Source organism: Eschscholzia californica, unplaced genomic scaffold (genome assembly GCF_041429995.1).
Source record: "Eschscholzia californica isolate CP2 unplaced genomic scaffold, dmEscCali1.0.p SCAF_6, whole genome shotgun sequence".
Lineage (NCBI taxonomy): Eukaryota > Viridiplantae > Streptophyta > Magnoliopsida > Ranunculales > Papaveraceae > Eschscholzia > Eschscholzia californica.
The window spans coordinates 28,549,799-28,570,380 of record NW_028238483.1 but is presented as its reverse complement, the minus strand read 5'-3'; the positions used below and the strand labels follow the sequence as shown (position 1 = coordinate 28,570,380).

The window sequence follows — 20,582 nt, the reverse complement described above, 5'->3', positions numbered from 1 at the left end:
TTTTAACTGCAATGGTGATTTTGTTACTTGTGCCAAGCTGTGAGGGGCCAATGAAAGAAAATGAGATAACGTACATCCCAGGAAAGTCAGGATTTAATAGGTGCTTTATGTTGTTACTTTGTTTGTTTTAAGAAAAATGTCTCTGCATCAACACTTGTTAGATTTCTTATTAGAGAACAAAAAATATACTCAACCTGCTTCCTGGGATTCCCACTTGAACCGCATGTGAGAAAAAACAAAAGTTTCCCCCTCCACATGACTGAACATGTGAGAGGTCCAGGTAGAACTTCACTAAAACAATCTTGTGGTATAACTTTTGTAACACGATTAGGTCACAGATTAGAGCCTTGGAAATGCATTTTCGACTTCCATCTTTTTTATCATACTCTTGCTTCACCAATTAAAAGGATCTTCTTACCCAAAAATTATAATCAAGACAATAAAGCAAGACTAACTAGAAACTCGAAATGGAGATAAATGAATATAATAGTACTTGGGTAAAGGATGTTTTATCATGTCTTTACATAATACGTATCTTTGTACTTTAGTAGCATTAACGGGATCAAAAGGGAACATGAAAATATATATCTGTGAGGGCAAACTCAATAAATATGGTGGGTAACTCTTCTTTAAAGGTTCATCCAACAATGTCGGTTGGATATCAATGAAAATTGCAGATAACCCCTGTACATCATAATTCCACAAGGGAAATATTACTCAGACCCCATTACCTCAATTTCATTTACCGAATCCAGGTCCCACATGATGCGTCTCTTCCGCATTTTCAGAAACATTCCATGTCAGCCCTTGAAGAACCCATGCTCTGATTTGAGTCGAGGATAGTAGGTCTTTTGATAGAACAAAATGGCTGTCCCTATGTTGATGTTTGGGTGAAGTAAGCAGTGACTGCCTTCAGCTTGCCATTCAAGTAATTTTTCTCCACCTGACACCAAACACAACTCTTAGGTAGTATATTTTTTCAAGTCAGATCTGAAATCTGACTTGAGTGCTGAATTGACCCTAGTGAGTGAATGTTACTTTTTTTTACTCGTGATATATGACTTGTCTGAATGGCTGTTTAGAATCGAATTTGGGTACATTTGTTCAAGACGAGTCGCAGGCCAAAAAAAAACACACCTTGAATAACAAAATAGAAAATAGATATTATATTTCAACCGTTTTACTAAATGTGAAAATGAAGGTAGGTGTATGTTTCGAGCCTTCAAGATACCGATTACAATAAGAAGAGAGAGAGTTGTTGCTTGTGTTTAAATTGCACGTACAATAGGCCGGGCCTACCAAGGCGAACAGGACAGGAAGGTGCACAGTCCAGTACTGGTACAAGCCAGCCTGGCCCGCCCAAATGACAATATTCCTCCCTAGCTGTTCTCTTATACAGTATACAAACTATAATATGTTGGACGCAGGTTTTGAAAACCGAGATGAATTATTGGGACCAATAGGTGGATTTGTAAACCTCGGTTTCAGTTACCTAATTTTTAGTCAAGTAGAATCCAAGACTTGAGTTTTATTTCCATTTGAGCTGTGCAGATTCGTCCAATATCAAGGCATCCAAATATGCACCCATGACAAGATAACAATAAAATTGTGAAAAAGAAGGCGAAAAGGAATACCTCTAATGACCATGGAGGATGAATAGAGAGAGACAGCTCTGCTAATTGGTTGAAGTCCACATTTCTGGGGAGAAACATAACAATTTTGGAAGCGATTTGCCTTGCAGTTTCGAATAGCAAAAATCTGGTACAGGCACATATGTTAGGCAAGCAAGCGAAGATATTATTCAATCAGTTTTAAAGCCGAGGAGTAAAGAAATTTAAGAAAATATACCCGTCATGAGGTTCAAGCATTGTTCGGATATCGTAACTTTGTGATCTGGCATAATCAGGTCCTCCCCAAGGAGGTGAAAGAAAGACTACATCAGCCTGAAAGACATCAAAGTTATACTTGGTTAAGTTACATCAACAGTATAAAATGAGACGGGTAAACCTCGAACCCCTGGCTAGTAATGCAAGGCGTAATTTTTACTTTTACATGGTGATAGAGAAACAGTTATTTCCGTACCTTCAACTGAGGGGCTAACTGAAAAAAATCCCCTTCTATAAAATCTATCCGGTCATGAACTCCATAGATAGCTGCATTATGTTGTGCATAAGCAATCTTTTGTGGATCTATGTCAATCGCAATTACATGAGGACTCCTGAGAGCACAAAAAAAAAAGAAAGAAAGTAAGAAAATAGGAATTTGACTTACTATTATGTTGAGATTTCCAATCTGAGTAAATAATCCATTTCATATAAAACCCAACCCAATTCTCAATCTACTTCAATTCAAGAAAAAACTTTTGACTTGGAAAACAGGAAATACCCACTTTCGCGGTATAATCATAAAATATAGCGCATATTCATCGAACCAGTATCTAGGATCCTCCATTAAACACGCAGGGTTGAACCCCATAACTACCAGAAGAAACTACCAACAACCCGTTCATATTGTCGCTCGAACAGACAAACAAATGAAACTAAGTCTTATTACCGTCCTAAAGATGTGGTACATAACCTCTAGCTATTCTTCTTTGATATTGTTGGCGTAAGTCCCTACACTTGACCGATGTTTGAAGCTATAAGGATTGGATGAGACTCTAGAAACTCAAGGGCCAAGACTGCTACTTAAGCAACTCTAGGAGACGAGATAAAAAAAGATTATACGGAAGTTAGGCACCTTTTTGCCAATTGGATTGCATTCCCACCAACTCCAGTGAAACAATCGACTACAACACCACTACCACAGCGTGATGCATGATATATTGCTAAAGACTCGGGAGTGACAGAAAACCATCCTTCTCTGTCCATCTTTATGCCATCATCGAATCTGGAGAAGAGTGAATATCTCTGACACCAATATTTAATTATATCATCAGGAAGATCAACGGGGCATATGTTTGAATGTTCCTCGATTTGAACCTCTGAAAAAAGAAACAGCATTTAGCATTAGCTACCTCGAAGTTGCAATGAATTTGCAACTTCACTTATCCAGGCATGTAAATCTAACTGAAGTTTAAATTTCAAAGTAGCACAAAAGGCACAACTGCAATTTCAATGGTACAAAACTACTCCAATTGCAAGCCATAAATAACAGGAGGAAATTATCCATTTACTTTCCTATATTTTGCCGGTTTAAGTAGATATTAAGGAGGTAGGAGTTGGTATGCCAGTAAACCTGAGAATAGGGTAAGTTACATTAGGTTTGAAACAGAAGGATCTACACGAAAATCTGGCAAACCTAACCGCGTAGTGTGCTGATGTGCAATATCAACTACATTGGACACTACTATCTTTTAGATGGTGCGGACTTCTGATTTTATGTAACATTAAAGCCAGAACACCTGACAAAGCACTCTATTCAATCACTAATTAGAGCTCTTAATTGCTGTAATAGGGAAGACAGCAGTTTGGCTTAAAACTTCAAATTATGCATTTGCGGCATATGGTGTGGACCCAGTTTCACTATTCACTTTTCCACATCTTTAACATTATTTCTTGAACTACGATTGGTTATAAAGCTGATCAAGACTTTATTCTTCCATACCCAAGTAAGGGAATATAAATAAAATCTAACATGCAAACAAAATGAACATAGAGACAAGTCCCGCAGTTCCAAAAAAACTATTCATAATTAAGTGGAAAAGGTAATGCAAGTGTAACATATATGCTAGGTACCTTCAATGCCATAAGGATATATCTTCCTTTCGCCTCGTCTCCTTCTCACTTTCTTTTTCTTTTTATTAGTGGTACGATGATCCAGAACATCGGTTGGGTATGCCAGTTGCATGTTATCCGATATTTCCTTAGAAACTGTATCATCGAGTTCAGGTATCAAACTGCAACAGAAGTAGGAATCCAAATGTTAGCAAATTGCCAAATTGGCGGAATTACAAACTACCAAGATATAGAAAAAAATTACTTAAGAATTTCTGATCTTGTGTTAAGTATAAAACCCTTTACCTGTCACCACTACCTGGACCTTCTAAGGTGTAAGAACAACTACTGTGAACCTCCTCATGAGAGATAACTTTCACTTGGTGCTCAGAGACATCAGCATCATCTGTTTTAGAGTTCATAAAGGTCAGTTGCACATCACTTCTCGAAATTTCTTCGGAATCTAACTGATTCTGTTTATTAAACAAACTGCGACCAAATTTGAGGATAGATAAGACACAAAGCAAATAATGTAATAAAAATAACAAAACATATAAGGAGAGGCAGATATACATATAGTAAAAGGCAAATATTACAAAGTCAGGTTCAGACTCAAACCTGACAAACAAATCCTGATTATGTGACGAACATTGACGAACTTTTTCATAGCCACCTTTCTGGACATCAGAAGAACTATTTGTCCCATTTGATTCAAAACTGCAACTCATTGGTGTTATGACCTCGGCACAAACATAGTTGTCTATACTGGGCCTAGTTCTAGATGGGAGCTCATGAGGCGATGCACTTAATAATTTATCATCACTAGGTTCTTCCTCATCTAAATGAATTTTATCTGGTAAGCTACATGGACTTAAGACTTTGGTCTCGTCAGAGGAAAATCCAGAAGTAAGACCCCCTCCTTCTGCTTCAGTAATCATGTCACAGACCCCAGCCGAGTTATCAAAAAATTCAACTCCTGGTGGTGGGTGCCAAGTTGACTCCTGTGTTTTGGTGTTATAGAAATAGTTTCTCATATAGAAATTATCCCAACAAACCATCCAGTCCCCATATACTTCATAGGTTTCGCAGTGGCCATTATCCTTTTGACGCACATCATCAACAATAACTGAAGATTGGTCGGATATTCCCGGATCTACAGCGTGTGGCGGCTCCGTTATTATATCTAGAGAAAGATTTCCTGCCTCTTGGTCATAGTAAGTCATAAAGGAACCTTCAATAATTTTATGTTCTACGGACGGTTTATCCAATAAGCCGGACTCTTGGAACACATCTTGTGCAGAATTTTCGGCATTTCTACTGATTTCATCAACTTCCATATTACCATTTGAAACGACATTGTCAGGCAACATGTTATGATCAGAACAACTTGCCACAACACTTGGCACTTCCTCGCGATATGATACCTGATCTACTAAAACACACTCAGCTATGGAGTTGGAAGCTTCTTCATCTAACTGATCATCACTTTTGGAATCACATAGAAAATTTTCAGCATCCAAATTAGTTCGACACTTACGAATTTCCATATGACCTTTTGACATGATATCATCAGGTACACCGTCATTATTAATACCACAATGTTCCTGGGTAAAATGTACTTCCACGTGAGTTTCATGCTGATCAACTCCACTGGAAAGTATAGTAGATAAGCACTCTGAACACTCTTCAGAATGATGTTTGTCAAAGTCCTGCGTCGGAGAATCCGGAAACCCCTCTGGTATTTCTTGAGAACTTGTCGGTACAGCAACTTCTTCACGACTCATGCTAGAGGCTTCTACCACTTCCTCTTTCTTTTCTTTATAAGCAGATGTAGGTTTAATGCCGCTACCCTTTCTTTTACCTTTCATTGTCGTAGTTCTCATCTATAATGCATAAGAATGAATACAAGCCTATCAAAGAAGGTTTTTTTTTTTTTTGCCAAACAAAGTAGTAATACATAAGCATTAGAACTAATGAAACATAATAAGTGGTTGAATTAGATGTTCGTGTGTATAGAAAACTCAGAAAAAGCACCTTGCTTGTATTGAAGGAAAAAGGAAGACCCAATTCAGTCATTTGTTTGGTGAGTTCCATATCATCCACAAACCTAGTATCTGAGAAGGCCAGAATAAACACATAGCTATATAAAAACCAGAAGAATCAAGAACTGCAATAAACCCTAAACCCTAAACTCCAGACCCTATCACAAAATTGTAATAAACATGCTTAAACATATAATTTAGTTACAAACAACTCGTCTATTAACTTACCATTGAGTGTAGTGGTGATGTTCGAACTGCCATCATTGCCACCATCACGAGATTCCTGCACAGTTTGGCAAAAAAGAAAAGAAATGATCTCTTTAGATTATGAACAGCTCAGAAATCAAACCAAATGGCAATGAATCAAGAAGAATTTATGCTGAAAACGAAAATCTGAAAAAGAAAGTTTCCACTGTTTTTGCCCAACTTACTAGCAGCTCTGATGAACACTCATAATGAGCAGACGAAGAAGAAATATCCAATCCATTATTAACAGCATCATCCCTGTTGAACAAAAATCGCTTCAGTAATAAGTTAGTATAAGATTTTAATTTCTCTGTTGTTTTCTCAGTAGAACTTGAGTTTGCCCTAATTTTTTGTGGTGAGGGGGTGAAGGAGGTTACCAAAGAGAAACTCGAGTGAGCTTGAAGAGAGAGCCCAGAGCAGAGATAGCAGAAGACTCGATTTTAGGTTCAGCAACCATCATCGTCATCCAAAGCTAGAGAGAGAAAGCATGAACTACAGAGAGTGTAGAAGAAATAGCTGCTTCGGGTTGGGGTGAGAATCGGGATGAACATTTCGTGCTCTTCGATTTTCTGGTGGCCTCTGACCGCGCGAATTTGAGAAAGAAAAGTTATATACGCTCACTGTTCTACTTGCGGCACTCACATTTTACTCTTTTTTTTTCTTTTTCCTTTTTTTGTTGAGAGCTCTCACATTTTACTTGACCTGGTGACTTTACTTTGATCAGCTTGTTAGCTCCGACCTTTCACACTGATAACTAATACTTGTTTTTTTGTTTGTCAAATCATCTCGGATGATCACTTCTCAATTCTATAGACTCTTGAGACTTTGGCGGTGATGATGTCGGAAAGTAGCTTCCCGAAAATCGTCCATTTGCGCTATTGTTCTTCCGTTCCACCGGTGAGGAGATGGGGTGGAGGGGAAGGTACTTGAAAAGACAATCTAACACTCAAGTCAGTTTAGTGTTGCAGGTTGAAAGTCAATAGTCGAACGGTAAAGATCAGATGGGTGCGTCTAAAGGCGTCCCTCATTTTGCTCTTAGCCTACCCCTCTCTAGACACTCCATGTGGGCCTCGAATTTACCAGTTTGAGGCCCACAGATCGCGCTAATTAAAGGACACTCGAAGTGGGCCTAATATGTGTTGTTCAAGCCCAACCCGAATTAGGCTCAGTCCGAGTTCCCTCGGACTGCCCCAATCTGTGGGGTGCTAAAAGCGAGGGAGGCCCAAGAGTAAAATGAAGGAGCGCCCATAGACGCACTCAGGTCGAATCTCTTTTCAGACCAAATATATGTTGTTTATATTGGCTTGCATTACGGTGGTGAATCACTTCTTAAAGGATGTCACGTGGCAGGATCGTGAATAGTATGTTTCTGATCATAGGAGATATGATCCTATCTCGGGATATAACAACACAAATATTCGACGTTATCTAGCCTTCTTCGTAACTCACATTTTTCTCCAGCAAGGCAAAGCTTAAGGTAACAAACATACTTCTGCGGACCTCCCACCGAGGGCTCAGGTTGCAGAGTTGACTCAGATCTACCCTTTTGTTGACCTTTAAGTTATAACAAAGTTTTGTCTAAACAGAAGATAACGTGTTAAAGTAGAGAGAGAGAGAGCCGGGCGGAGCGATTTTTCTCCCTGGTGGCGCCGCCTCTGGGTGGTGGTTACCGCCGTCGAAAGTGACAGTTTTGACGGTTTCCAGGGCAGTTTCCTAAAGCTTTCTCCGTTTAGGATTCTTCTTTCTTATCTGATTCTTCTTCTCCTTCATTATCACCCTTCTTCTCATCCTTCTCCTCTTCAGAATCACAAGAATCTTTAGAGTTCTTCCTTCTCTTGGAGTTTGAATTAACCTTTGGCTGATTTTTTTAGATGCGGTGAGGTTTTGACGTATGTTTGAATCTGTCTAGGGTCTACAGTTTCTTCAAGGTTTTGAACTCAATTAGGTTTTGTACATGTTATCTAGAGAGGGTAAGAAGCCAACAAGACGATCGGATGAGGGTTTGGTTATTAGTGGATTTGTAATCCGTATGGGGATGGAGTTTGATAACTATTCTCCCATTGATTGCAAAATTCAGATTTTGAAAACTTCTAAGAAACTACCTAAATTGGAGGGGTATGAATGAATTATACAAAGTCGTCTATTCATAGTTGTGAATCGTGGAGAAAAGATGGTCTTCGAAAGGTATCGACTAAACAATCTCTTCATCGGATTATTCACTGTTATGATGGTGGTGGTGTGGTGGTGGTTTGTTCGTGTCGGTGGTGATTGTGCGGCCAAGGGACGATGAAAAAGGTTATTTAGTTTATCATTATCTTATTAAAAGAGAGATTATTTAGTATCTCCATATACCTAGTACAATAAGTGGCGGGTCCTCAGTGGTGGCGGCGACTTCCTAGTAATGGTGGAGGCGGCTCGTTCGGCCAAGGAATTTCAGCCTCATTTATGCGCTTGTCGACCTTTAGGGTCTTTTCATTCACGATCTTTAGGATCTTTTGTCGGCCTTTAGGGTCTTTTGTTTGAGTCGGTGTCAAGTCAATTTCTGTCCCTTCATGAGGCACTTTATATTCGAAAGTTCTATGAACTTTACTTATATAACTCTCGTGAAGTTGAGGAGAGAAATAATTATCAATCATCCTTGTATCATTGTGATGTTTATCACTTATTAATGGATATGTTTCCCTTGGATTCAAAAAAAAAAAAAAAAAAAAAAGTTTTGTCTAGGATACTCGTGACCTCCCATGTCATAGCTTAAGTGGTAAAGTTCTTTCAGGTCTCTCTAATGGTTAGTCAACTATCACTCACGTGCATTCAGGGATCTGCCATAATAGATAACGTAATAATGTATTTATAGTAAGAATTTGTAAATTAAGATAGTTGCCATATCTCTTTGTAATCTTCCCAAAATATGGGATTGTAATTCTTATATAATGAAAACCCGAAGAGGGAAAGAGGCAAGGATCCTCTTGTTTCATGGTATCAAGAGTGCCAGGAACCCTAATCCCTCCTCGTTTCCGGCGGCAGCCTTCTCCTCCTTAGCTGCCAAACCTTCAAATCTCTACCCTATTACTTACCTTCTTGCTTCCCTAATCACTTTCTTCTCAAGTTCCTCTCTATTAATCCCTCTTCTCACGCTTCTTTATTTCAATCACTTCAGGAATCCTAATCCCTTCTTCTCAACCCAACAACCATGGATAAACTACACCCAGCCACCACCGTCTCAAACATCACCAATCTCATCCCAATCAAACTTGAGATGGACACAGCTCACTGGCCCTCCTGGTCGGAACTATTTAAAATCCATTGCAAGGCTTACCAAGTTTATGATCACCTTCTACCACTACCATCAACCACAACCCAACCCGACGAGACTTGGGAGAGACTCGATTCTATTGTTCTTCAATGGATATATGGAACGATCTCTCAAGACCTCGTTCACACCATTATTGAACCCGGACAGAACAAAACCGCCCACCAAGCATGGAACACTCTTGAAAACCTGTTTCAAGATAACAAGAGTACTCGTGCTATCCATCTCCGCCATCGATTTGCAAACACCCGTCTTGAAAATTTCCAAACCATGTCTGCCTACTGTCAACAGCTCAAGACATTGTCCGATCAATTGGCTAGTGTCGGCCACCCGGTTGATAATGACGATCTTGTGTTACAACTCATCGCCGGGCTAACAGAACAATACGAAAGCATTGGCACCATTCTTCAGGGACAAGAGCCGTTACCTCCATTTTACAAGGCTCGTTCAAAGCTTTGCATGGTCGAGTCTCAGAAAGTGGAACAAGCCCTACATGCCTCACAAAAAGCAGGTACTGCCTTGAACACCTCATCCCGAAACGTCTCCCCTCACCCTTCAACCGAACCTGTATACGATCGAACCCGGGGTCGCGGACGTTCACGTGGCCGAGGCCGAGGCAGACAATCATGGGGTCGTGGACGAGGCCAAGGTGGCTACAACCAATGGGCCACTCCATACCCTCCATTCTGGCCTCCCAACACTTACGGGCCATGGCCCAACCAGCAGCAACAGTTAGCCCATCAACAACCCTTTTATCCGTCATCGTGGGCAGCCCCTCCATGTCCTTACCCCACCTCAACTAACCGGTCAACCAACAGTAACAGTGGAGCCGGACTGCTCGGGTCCAAGCCGTCCCAAGCCCATCATACCGCATATACTCCGACGGATATTGACCAAGCTCTTCATGCTATGTCGTTAAACAACATGCAAGAACCAACCGGGTACATGGACACAGGCGCCACAGGTAATATGTCTAATACCTCTGTTAATTTCGATTCTTTTTCTAATAATAGTATGGGACAACAAATAATTGTTGGTGATGGTTCAACCATACCGGTACTTGGACATGGCCACCAAACCTTACCGCCACCCTTTCCACCACTTGTTCTTAAAAATGTCCTTTATGCACCTAAACTGCTTAAAAACTTAATATCAGTTCGTAGGTTCACCACCGACAACTCTGTCTCTGTCGAATTTGACCCATTTGGTTTTCTTGTGAAGGACTACAAGAGCCGGATCCCTATCCTCCGATGCAACAGCAGCGGTGATCTTTATCCACTTGTGCTCGGGCCTGGAACCACTACCTTCCCCTCCACTTTTGCTGCTATCTCCTCCTCTCTATGGCACCAACGTCTTGGACACCCTGGACGGGCACCTCTACAAACTTTGAAGTCTAATCGTTTCGTTCAATTTTCCAATTTTAATAATAATATTTGTCAATCTTGTGTACTTGGCAAAAGTATTAGACTACCCTTTGCTAGCTCTCAAACTCATATTCTTAATCCGTTTGATTTAATTCATAGTGATTTATGGACTTCTCCCATTTTGAGTTCTAATGGCCACAGATATTATATACTCTTGCTTGATGATGTTACTAATTTTTTGTGGACTTATCCATTATCAAATAAATCCCAAGTTTATACCACCTTCTGTCACTTCCACCAACAAATAACAACTCAATTTGAACGACCCATAAAAACATTTCAATGTGACAACGGAACTGAATACATAAACTCTTCTTTTCACACTCTTTTCTCGTCCCATGGTATCCTTTTTAGGCGGTCGTGTCCTCACACGTCGTCTCAAAACGGAAAAGCGGAACGCATGATTCGCACGATCAATAACATGATCCGCACCATTCTCACCCATGCATCTCTACCTAACACATTTTGGCACCATGCCCTTGAAACTGTCACTTATCTTCTCAATATCCTACCGGTCAAACACCTACAAAATACAACACCCACAGAAATTCTATATCACCGCACACCTTCTTATGACCACCTCCGAGTCTTTGGTTGCCTCTGCTATCCGTTAACTCCCTCAACTACCATTCACAAACTTGACCCACGCTCCACCCCGTGTGTCTTCTTAGGCTACCCATCCACCCACCGTGGCTACAAATGCTTTAACCTTAAAACCAAACAAATCATAATATCCCGACATGTAGCCTTCGACGAAACCACTTTCCCATTTGCCAACACCATTAACCCACCACCGAACTACGATTTCTTATCTGAGTTCCCACCCATTCTTTGGCCCCACGTCGACCCATTATCCCACACCCAACCGACACTCACTGCTCTTCCAAACCCATCGGCCCAATCCACTCCACTTCATCCCTCGGCCCACACTCACCCAACACCTAGCTCACCCACTGCAGCCCACACCTCACCACCACACTCACCTTCTCCGGCCCCATCCACACAGTCCGTACCTCCAGCCCCGCACCATTCCGAACTCACTCCTACACCATCGAACCCACCCACCTCGGCCCAACCCGATCCCCCTACCCGAACCATGCGCACTCGGGCCATGGATGGCATCATCAAACCTAAAGCTCGCCTCAATCTCCATGTTTCCACCATCGTCCCTATACCTAAAAACCCGTCCCAGGCCTTGTCCATACCGGAATGGCATAAAGCCATGACTGACGAGCACCATGCTCTTATTCAGAACGAGACATGGGAATTAACACCGAGGTTACCAAACATGAATGTCATCCGGAGTATGTGGTTATTTAAACACAAGTTCAAATCAGATGGGTCGTTGGAACGTTATAAGGCGAGGTTAGTTTGTGATGGTCGTCTGCAACAGGTTGGTATTGATTGTGGTGAAACATTCAGTCCGGTTGTTAAGCCGGCCACTATACGTACGGTTCTTACTATTGCCTTGTCTCAGTCTTGGCAAATACACCAGTTGGATGTGACTAATGCCTTCCTTCACGGCCACTTAAACGAAACCGTGTATATGTATCAGCCTATGGGTTTTCGTAACAAAGACTTTCCTGATCATGTCTGCCGACTCAAGAAGTCTTTATATGGGCTGAAACAGGCACCGCGGGCGTGGTATCAACGGTTTACAGATTTTGTCCTTACTTTGGGATTTGTGCAGAGTAAGTGTGATGCATCCTTATTTACTTTTCATCAGGGGTCTCAAGTGGCTTATTTGTTACTATACGTCGATGATATTGTACTTGTCACGTCATCTGACACTCTTCGGACCACTCTCATGTCTCACCTGTCTGCTGAGTTTGCTATGAAAGACCTCGGCCCACTTAGCTTCTTCCTCGGTATTTCTGTTCAGCGGCAAAAGAATACCCTATTTCTTTCACAACATGCTTATGCCCAGGACATTATTGAACGAGCTGGCATGTCTTCTTGCAAGCCTGTCCACACCCCTGTTGACACCAATAGTAAACTCGGATCTCATGCAGGTGATGTATTTCATGACCCGACATTGTATCGTAGTCTCGCAGGTGCACTTCAGTACTTAACCTTCACCCGTCCGGATATTAGCTATGCTGTACAGCAAATATGTATCCATATGCATGCTCCTAAGACTGACCACTGGAATGCTCTCAAGCGAATTATCCGATACATTCAGGGTACCAGCACCTTTGGACTTACCCTTGGGTCATCTCAGGATCCACGGTTAGTAGCCTATACAGATGCTGACTGGGCTGGTTGTCCCGACACACGCCGTTCCACCAGTGGATTTTGTATTTATTACGGTGACAATCTCATCTCGTGGTCCTCTAAGAGACAGGCTACCATTTCTCGTTCCAGTGCCGAGGCCGAGTACCGCGGTGTTGCAAATGTAGTTGCCGAAGTTTGTTGGCTCAGAAACCTACTACTAGAGCTTCAACGCCCTCTTTCCTGCGCCACTTTAGTCTACTGCGACAACGTCAGTGCCATTTATCTCTCAGGTAACCCGGTCCAGCATCAACGAACCAAGCACATAGAACTTGATATACACTTTGTTCGTGAAAAAGTGCAAAAGGGTCAAGTGCGTGTCCTTCATATGCCTTCACGCTACCAAATCGCTGACATATTTACGAAGGGGTTACCACGTGTGCTGTTTGAAGACTTTCGCTCCAGTCTCACCCTTCGTTCTCCTCCGGCTTCGACTGCGGGGGTGTAATAGATAACGTAATAATGTATTTATAGTAAGAATTTGTAAATTAAGATAGTTGCCATATCTCTTTGTAATCTTCCCAAAATATGGGATTGTAATTCTTATATAATGAAAACCCGAAGAGGGAAAGAGGCAAGGATCCTCTTGTTTCATGCCACTTGCCGCCCAATCCAATTTGTTGACTTCTTTGATAGGTCAAGGTTGACTAATATTTGGCTAAGCATCTAGTCAAAAAACAACAACAAGTCTGAACATAAGGCCATAAAATTGTAGGTAACAGGGAGATATGAAGAAGCTTAGAGCCTAGTCATAATCAGATCAATTGGCTCCTTTGATGAACCTGTGGGGAGAGGTAAGTTGTTCCAGCCTTAATCGTCGAATTTGCTATTTATAGTTTTCGTTATTACTTACTACACATCGGATTTAACTAATCCTTCCCTTAGTGGAAATAGTATTTTGTTATTAACTACATTTTCCACCCAATGGAGCTAACATTAAGAAATATCGCGTCTATTCTCCGTTATGGTCGAAGCTCAGACTTCCGTTGAATCTGCTTGGAACAACAAGTGCGAAATGTTGGTTATGTGCCCTTGGTTCTACACTGGTGGTAGAGACTATCATGGTTAGGCTGCCAACAACCCTTGGCTCAAGTGGTAAGAGGTAAGTCTTCCAACTTAGAGGTCAAGGGTTCGAGGCACACGCTTACCAATTCAAAAAAAGACTATCATAGTTAGGCTACGGTAAGTTAGGTAGCTACATTCTTTTTTCCCTATGGACCTCTCTTGATGTTATGAAGACAACCTTCTCAATGCCATATCGCCCTCGATATAGGCACCACCTTGACACACTGAAAGTCTAGTAGTTTCTTGCGTCTGTCATAGACCATTCTAGGCTTCTTCAATCCAAGCGCCAATCACACCCACGAGGTGACGAGGTGTTATGTTATGACACAGGTGTTGAAGGTCTTCGTAACCAATGTTAGACTAAATTTTTTGCACATGAAATGTTTGTTCCACATCATTATAGTTGTTTGTGTCATCTTTTTATTAATCTTGCTCTGAAATTGAATCTTGTCATCAACCTGTAATTTAGTGGATGAAACGCTATATTTGTCAATTCATGTAATTCAAAGACTTCTACTTTGAATCTTACTGTTTCTGGAGTAGTAGCATGTATGTTTCTCCACTGGAGAGACCAATATATGTTCGAATCTAACTATTTCTGGAGAGGAAAAACAATGAAACAAATCGACTATTATATTAGTATTGTTCTTCGGAAACAGGCCCATAAGAGCAATGTCTAAGCTAGCTGACACTGAACAACTCAAAGAACTAGGGTTTTATTCATAAAACTAGTATTTAGAGGAACAAGGACTTGGAATTCCTCAATTCAGTGAAACTTTTGAAGGTTGTTATGGTTCTTATGAATTTCTTGTTAATAGCCGTTGATCTACCTGTACATGGTGACAGAATGCTAATGGATGGTCGAAATTTCCTCTTTTAATCCATTGGTCAGACTTTTGATAACGACAATAAGGAAAGAAAAATAAAGGGAAAAACAAATAGGCTTTGGTTTGTAACCAAGAAAGTTTAAAATATGTTCGACCTCTATTTATGTCTTGGTAAGTGTATTCACATAGATTATTTTGCAGTTGGGAGTGGCAAATTACAGCTCGGATGTTTATACATTTATTTGCGGAATCCATAATTAGAAATGATTTGATGTGAGTGATTTTAGAATTTTGAAAAAATTTATCTGATTCGTCGTATTGTATTAAATTTATATCTTATCGACTAGCAATACAATGAAAAGAACTATTCAACCATTTTCATACTCTGACTTCTTACATGGGGTATGTTTATCCCCCACAACACTAAACAATTAGAAGGGGAGAGAGAAAGTAGACAACCAATCCCTTCTAAACAAACATATGGACCTACATACCCATGTGTGTATAAATAATTGTACCAATACAAAACAAAATCAAGAAAGAAAGAAACAAACCTAAAACTCAATACATTTGAAATGTGAGGTCTTGATCTATATATTAAAACCTTTGGTTGACAATAACACAAAAAAATAGCAACCATGAAAGTTCATTGGTAGTTTCATATTAAATCAGACCCAAGGGCCATGTCTTCACAAGCTAAGACAATGAAGAAACAACACTGTTAATTACATTGACAAACAAAGACAAACTAAGGCCCTCCTTGGGGAACAAGTGATGGATGCTACATCTTTTTTCAAGGACAATTACTTCATCCTTTCACATCATTGGCCTAACTCCTATTATATCTCCTATTAATGTATATTCATGTAGGTTATCTTACCAGCCCTTATTGGTACTGCAATCAAGAATATAATTGATTCTTTATACGAGCACGAAGAAAATACTTAAGTTTTAACAGTAATTTGATAAATAAAAGAAAGTGTTTGTTTTGGCTGACGATGTACAAAAAATTCAAATTGATTTGTTTTTCATATTTTCTTATTTTGTGATATTTCTGGTCAAAAAAAAACATTGTTGATAGAACATGAATCGAACAAGTGAAGCCTAGATTATTTGTTTTTTTTGTTGAAAGCATAGATTGGTTGTTGATATTCTTGTTTCTTTGGTAGTATGAAAAGCCAAGAATCTTGTCTTGTTGTTTTAATAAAAACAGGGATACACTTTAGAGTGTCTTTCTAAAATAAATTAAGAGATAACTTTATGTCTAAAAATTATTACTATTTCTGAAATCGATTAAGAACGAAAAACAATCTAATTTAAAACAGAGATTAGAAGGTTGGAGAAAAAGTCGAGTCGAGTTGTCTCTTTCCCTAAGACAGTGAACACCCTAGTCTTAGTACTGAAACCAGTAAGATGTTTGTCTCCCAGGATACAACGGTTATACTTTTCAGGGTGACGACTAAGAGTACTTCGCTTTTTTTGAAAGCGTGTGAACTTCGAACAAGCAGTAAGAACAACAAATGATTTGGTAAAGCTCTAAATGCTCGTATAACTTTGAATGCTAAAATTTTCATGTTTTGTTTGCAGGATTTTGTTTGGTATATGTAGAAGTATTGGCAACACTTCAAACAGGTGCCTATAGACGAGTGGATTCTTCCCAGCCGTCATATTTGATTGTTGGCTTTCGGGTGCAATCTTGACCATCAGATCTCAACTGATTTATCGAGATTTCGTGCACTGAACGCCCACGGTTAGATCCTCAACAAAACTAATTTAAGGGTGCCAAACATTCTGACCATCGGATCAAATCTATGATCGTAAAATGTAAGCCTCTGATCGTTCCTCGCGACGATGCATATGTGCAAAGTGCGTGGGGGCTCCTCTAAAGCACACAATGCGTCCAAACGCCCATTCGCACACGTCGCGCGTGTGCGTGCGCAAATCACCTTTCTATTTATGGACATGCCATAAATATATGGAAATAAGGAAATAATCCTTCTCCAATATCAAAGATGTGGTACTAAATCAAAATCCCGGTTTAGAGTTAGTAGTACCTATACCAAACTAATTTGGTAATAAATCATTCATACGAAATCGGATTTGGACAAAATTTAGGTCTAAATTCACGAATCCAACGAGACATCTTGCTCGAGTTTTTGATAACTCTAGGTCCCTCAAATTTAGGAAATACCGGTTCAGCTGCTTTTGAGCTAGATACCGGTTCTAACAGGTATCATCTACATGCTTTTCTTACTTCATCCTTTCACATCATTGGCCTAACTCCTATCTATGTATATTCATGTATGTTATGTTGGCCTAAGTGTGCCCCCTTTCATTACTGCAATTAGTAATGAAATTGATTCTTAGTACTACGTACAACGAAATGTCTACGGTGGCATCCATAATTTCTTCTCCGAGAAATTTGGTGGTGTTCTTGATGAAACCGTAATTCGTCTCTATTTGGTTCATCCTGATTACATATAATTAAGTATAATACAGTTCACGACGTTTAGGGTCCTCTCATTTGTGATCTTTAGGATCTTTTTATTTTGTGGCCTTTAGGGTCTTTTTGTTTTGTTTTTGCAGTATTGTACTCCTTTACTTTCATGTTGTCTTTACTATTGTAAGCTTCGTGTTGTAATTTACGATAGTAAATCCATGTAGTATTCAAAGGAGTCAAAAGTCTTCAAACTATGTAATGTATTGGATTTAATTCCTACATATGATTGAAAGTTCTGGTTTCATCAAAATAAAAGAAAGAGTTTGCTTTGGTGTACAATGTAAAAAAATCCAAATTGACTAGTTTTACTTATTTTGTGATATTTGTAACGAAGGAAAAAATTGTTGATAAGACAAATGTAGAACAAGTGAAGCCTAGATTGTTGTTGATAACATCTATATCTCTACTAGAGACTACATTTTGGTTGTGGAAATTTATAGCCTTTTACAAATCTACAAAATTTTATTTGTGTGTACATATAGTTTTGGAAGGGAAAAATAACTATTACCGTTCTAACAATAAAAGCAAAATTTGAGAGAATTTTGAAAGACAAAAAAGGAAGGAGGAAAACTGAAGAAAGCCAAATGTTGTTGCCATCGTAACAAGAAAGTTACCCCCAAAGAATGTGGGTCAAAGTCAACTGGTAACTAATCTTTCGTTGACTTTTATCAAGAAGACTAATTAACAATGAGATTACCTCTAACCCATGGATATAAACTTGATTGACCTTCTTTAATAATCTCAAATTAAACAAGGGATAAAGTAAAGGGAGGTATAAATTGAGTTGAGATTTGCTTTATTTTATGAATAAAGGACGAATCGAGATGAGTGGGGATCCGGTGAATAAGGACAAAAGGGTAGCAGTTGCACGTGCCAAAATTTAAACGGCTATTTAAGTTGCCGGAGAGAGAGGTGGGTGGAGGGACGGTGATACCGTGATATCCCCAACCCCACATGTGGGATAAGGTTTTAACAGTGGCAGACCTCCGACACGTGATGAGGCGTGACTGCCGGTGCTACTTCACATTAAGCTTTCATTTTAGAGAGAGAGAGGAAGACAAAGAGAAAGCGAGAGAAAGAATTAAATTCTAGTGAGAGAGCTCCGTTTATAATTCATTTAAGGCGGCGACTATCTATTGAAGGTGGTGGGTGGTGGGTGGTGGTAACCGTTAGAGCATTTTAAGTAGTTTGAAATTTAATTTTGATTCTTCTCCACAACTCTCTAGTCATTTCAATATCATAAATGCTCCAAAGAAAGATAGAAAGAATGTGACTTTTACATACTTGGTTGAAATTCTCTATTGGCACAAACCCTATCATTTTGGGAAGTTTAAATTTTGGTCTTGGAAAATAACATTTTTCATTGTTAGTCCCTCTTATATTTTAATCAGGATCAAGAACAAAATGACGGTCCAAATCATAGCGCCCAAAATGAATTGGTTCTCTTCGATCAAATCTTTGTACCTCTCCTTGACACAAAATGAAAAATCTTTGTACCTCTCCTTGCAACAAAATAAAAAATTTTTGTACCTCTCGAACTTAGAGCTTCTTCTAGGAAAAAAAAATCTTTCCTAATTCATTTTGTGTTGATTTGTTTTGAATATTTATAAGATCTATAATTGAAAGTGTTTTGTTGAAGAAGGTACTGATTTGAAGTTGAAATCTACTTTGTGTAGAAAATAAAGATACCAATCCTAACATTTTTTCAGTTTCAACCCTAATAAAGGCCCTTACATGTTTATTCAATTTTCACATTTTAGCAAAACATCTACATTGACAGCTAGAGTTAATTCCTTAATTTAATAAGATTAACTTGTCTTCGTGTACGAAGCTTGAGAGAGAACAAGATCGATTATGAACTTTTTGCAATGCCCAAAGAGTAGTTACTTTCCTTAAAATCATTCAATGGTGAAAAAGAACCTGAGGTTCGTACTTCAATCAAACAAAATAGCTCAATTTTGGCTTCGATATTGATATATTACAAAATCACTTATAGATGGAAAATAACGATGATTTTTTTAGGACAAAAAACTCGATTTGAGTGTTAAATTAGAGAGGGAAAAGAGTTCAATATATTACGGTTTTGGGGTTTATTTTGGGTGTTTAGATCTGAGTCGTTGATTCAGTTCAACTATTCGGATAAGAAACGAGAGAGAGTGCGCATGAATCATGCCATTTCCCAAGGACCAAATTGAATTTGGCATAATTTTTCCAACTCTGCGCCATTACATGCCATTAAAAGAGGAGAGGGTTAAGTGTTGTTACACGAACACATCCGGTCGGTCGGTGACCTTATTAGAGAAGATGATGAGGTAAAGGACAGAGATGACGTAACAGAGAGAGGTGATGAGATGAATGAGAGAGAAAGGACAACACGAACGGATAGTTTTGGAGAAAGAAAAAGAATTTAACGGACATGTGACGATAATAGTTAAAATGGGGTCATCTGGATACTTTCGATAAAGTAGGGGACTACGCGACAAACTAGTCATAAAGTAGGAGACCATTTGGAAAAAACCCCACTTCAAATAATGAATTTTTAACTCTAGTTTATTTTATATCTCAAGTAAATTCAAAGTTAGTCAAAATAAATCATTCAGACGAGTTAGACGTATGAGAGATAGACATAAAAAAGATAGATATTTCGAAATTCACCTTAATCAAATCAGTCAGATGAATCATGCATGTAAATTAAGTTTAAACGGATAAGTAGTATAACTCATCGGACTGGACCTTGCCCAACTAAATATTTGTGTAAGAGTGCAATAAGATTGTCTTTTCTATATCTTTCCATCCCTTTTTATTCTGGTTTTTTGTATGAGAAGAATAAAGTTCAATACCTGATAATTATATACCTTATCAAAAGAGTGTACCAACAATAGCAACTTACCTGTCCATAAGTAAAAAGAGTTTGGGTCGATCAATCAATATACGAGTTTATTCATTAAATGTCGTCTCAGAATACTAAACTAGTTAGCCAAATACACATTTTATACTACTCGACATGAATCAATAGTTACAGTAATCACGACAACAAAACCTACCGTCCGGGTGTGTGTATATATGTAGATACAAAATTCTCTTGCAAGAAACTTTGAATTTGAAAAAGAATAGTTGTGTCACTCAACACAAGAGACCTCTCAAATGGGATGTTTGTCTAACATATCCATGGGCACATATA

General features: G+C 39.2%; 2 protein-coding genes across 2 annotated transcripts; one reads left to right on the top strand and one right to left on the bottom strand.

Moving 5' to 3' along the window:
• Positions 1 to 468: 468 nt before the first annotated feature.
• On the bottom strand, positions 469 to 6,813 carry LOC147533213 (uncharacterized). Its single transcript, XM_086646363.1, has 13 exons — positions 6,702 to 6,813; positions 6,382 to 6,652; positions 6,190 to 6,262; positions 5,987 to 6,041; positions 5,751 to 5,830; positions 4,335 to 5,599; positions 4,023 to 4,205; positions 3,738 to 3,898; positions 2,740 to 2,983; positions 2,083 to 2,218; positions 1,849 to 1,943; positions 1,635 to 1,758; positions 469 to 943 (listed from the first exon to the last, which is right to left on the bottom strand). Exons 2-13 carry the CDS (start codon positions 6,468 to 6,470, stop codon positions 875 to 877), a joined length of 2,574 nt encoding a protein of 857 aa, XP_086502489.1. The 5' UTR covers positions 6,471 to 6,652; positions 6,702 to 6,813; the 3' UTR covers positions 469 to 874.
• Positions 6,814 to 9,194: 2,381 nt separating this feature from the next.
• Positions 9,195 to 10,582, top strand: LOC147533212 (uncharacterized). The gene is made up of 2 exons (XM_086650027.1): positions 9,195 to 10,278; positions 10,536 to 10,582. The coding sequence occupies exons 1-2, from the start codon at positions 9,195 to 9,197 to the stop codon at positions 10,580 to 10,582; spliced, it is 1,131 nt and encodes a 376-aa protein (XP_086506153.1).
• The last annotated feature ends 10,000 nt before the right edge of the window (positions 10,583 to 20,582 follow it).

What these genes read in the sequence shown, in the direction of transcription:
- LOC147533213 (XM_086646363.1), bottom strand. Translation starts at nt 6,470, where the DNA reads ATGACGATGATGGTTGCTGAACCTAAAATCGAGTCTTCTGCTATCTCT. An exon ending in TTTCCTTCAATACAAGCAAG is followed by an intron (nt 5,600 to 5,750) that starts GTGCTTTTTCTG and finishes TATGCATTATAG; the next exon opens with ATGAGAACTACGACAATGAA. An exon ending in ATCCTCCATGGTCATTAGAG is followed by an intron (nt 944 to 1,634) that starts GTATTCCTTTTC and finishes GTTTGGTGTCAG; the next exon opens with GTGGAGAAAAATTACTTGAA.
- LOC147533212 (XM_086650027.1), top strand. Translation starts at nt 9,195, where the DNA reads ATGGATAAACTACACCCAGCCACCACCGTCTCAAACATCACCAATCTC. An exon ending in CATGGACACAGGCGCCACAG is followed by an intron (nt 10,279 to 10,535) that starts GTAATATGTCTA and finishes TTTCTTGTGAAG; the next exon opens with GACTACAAGAGCCGGATCCC.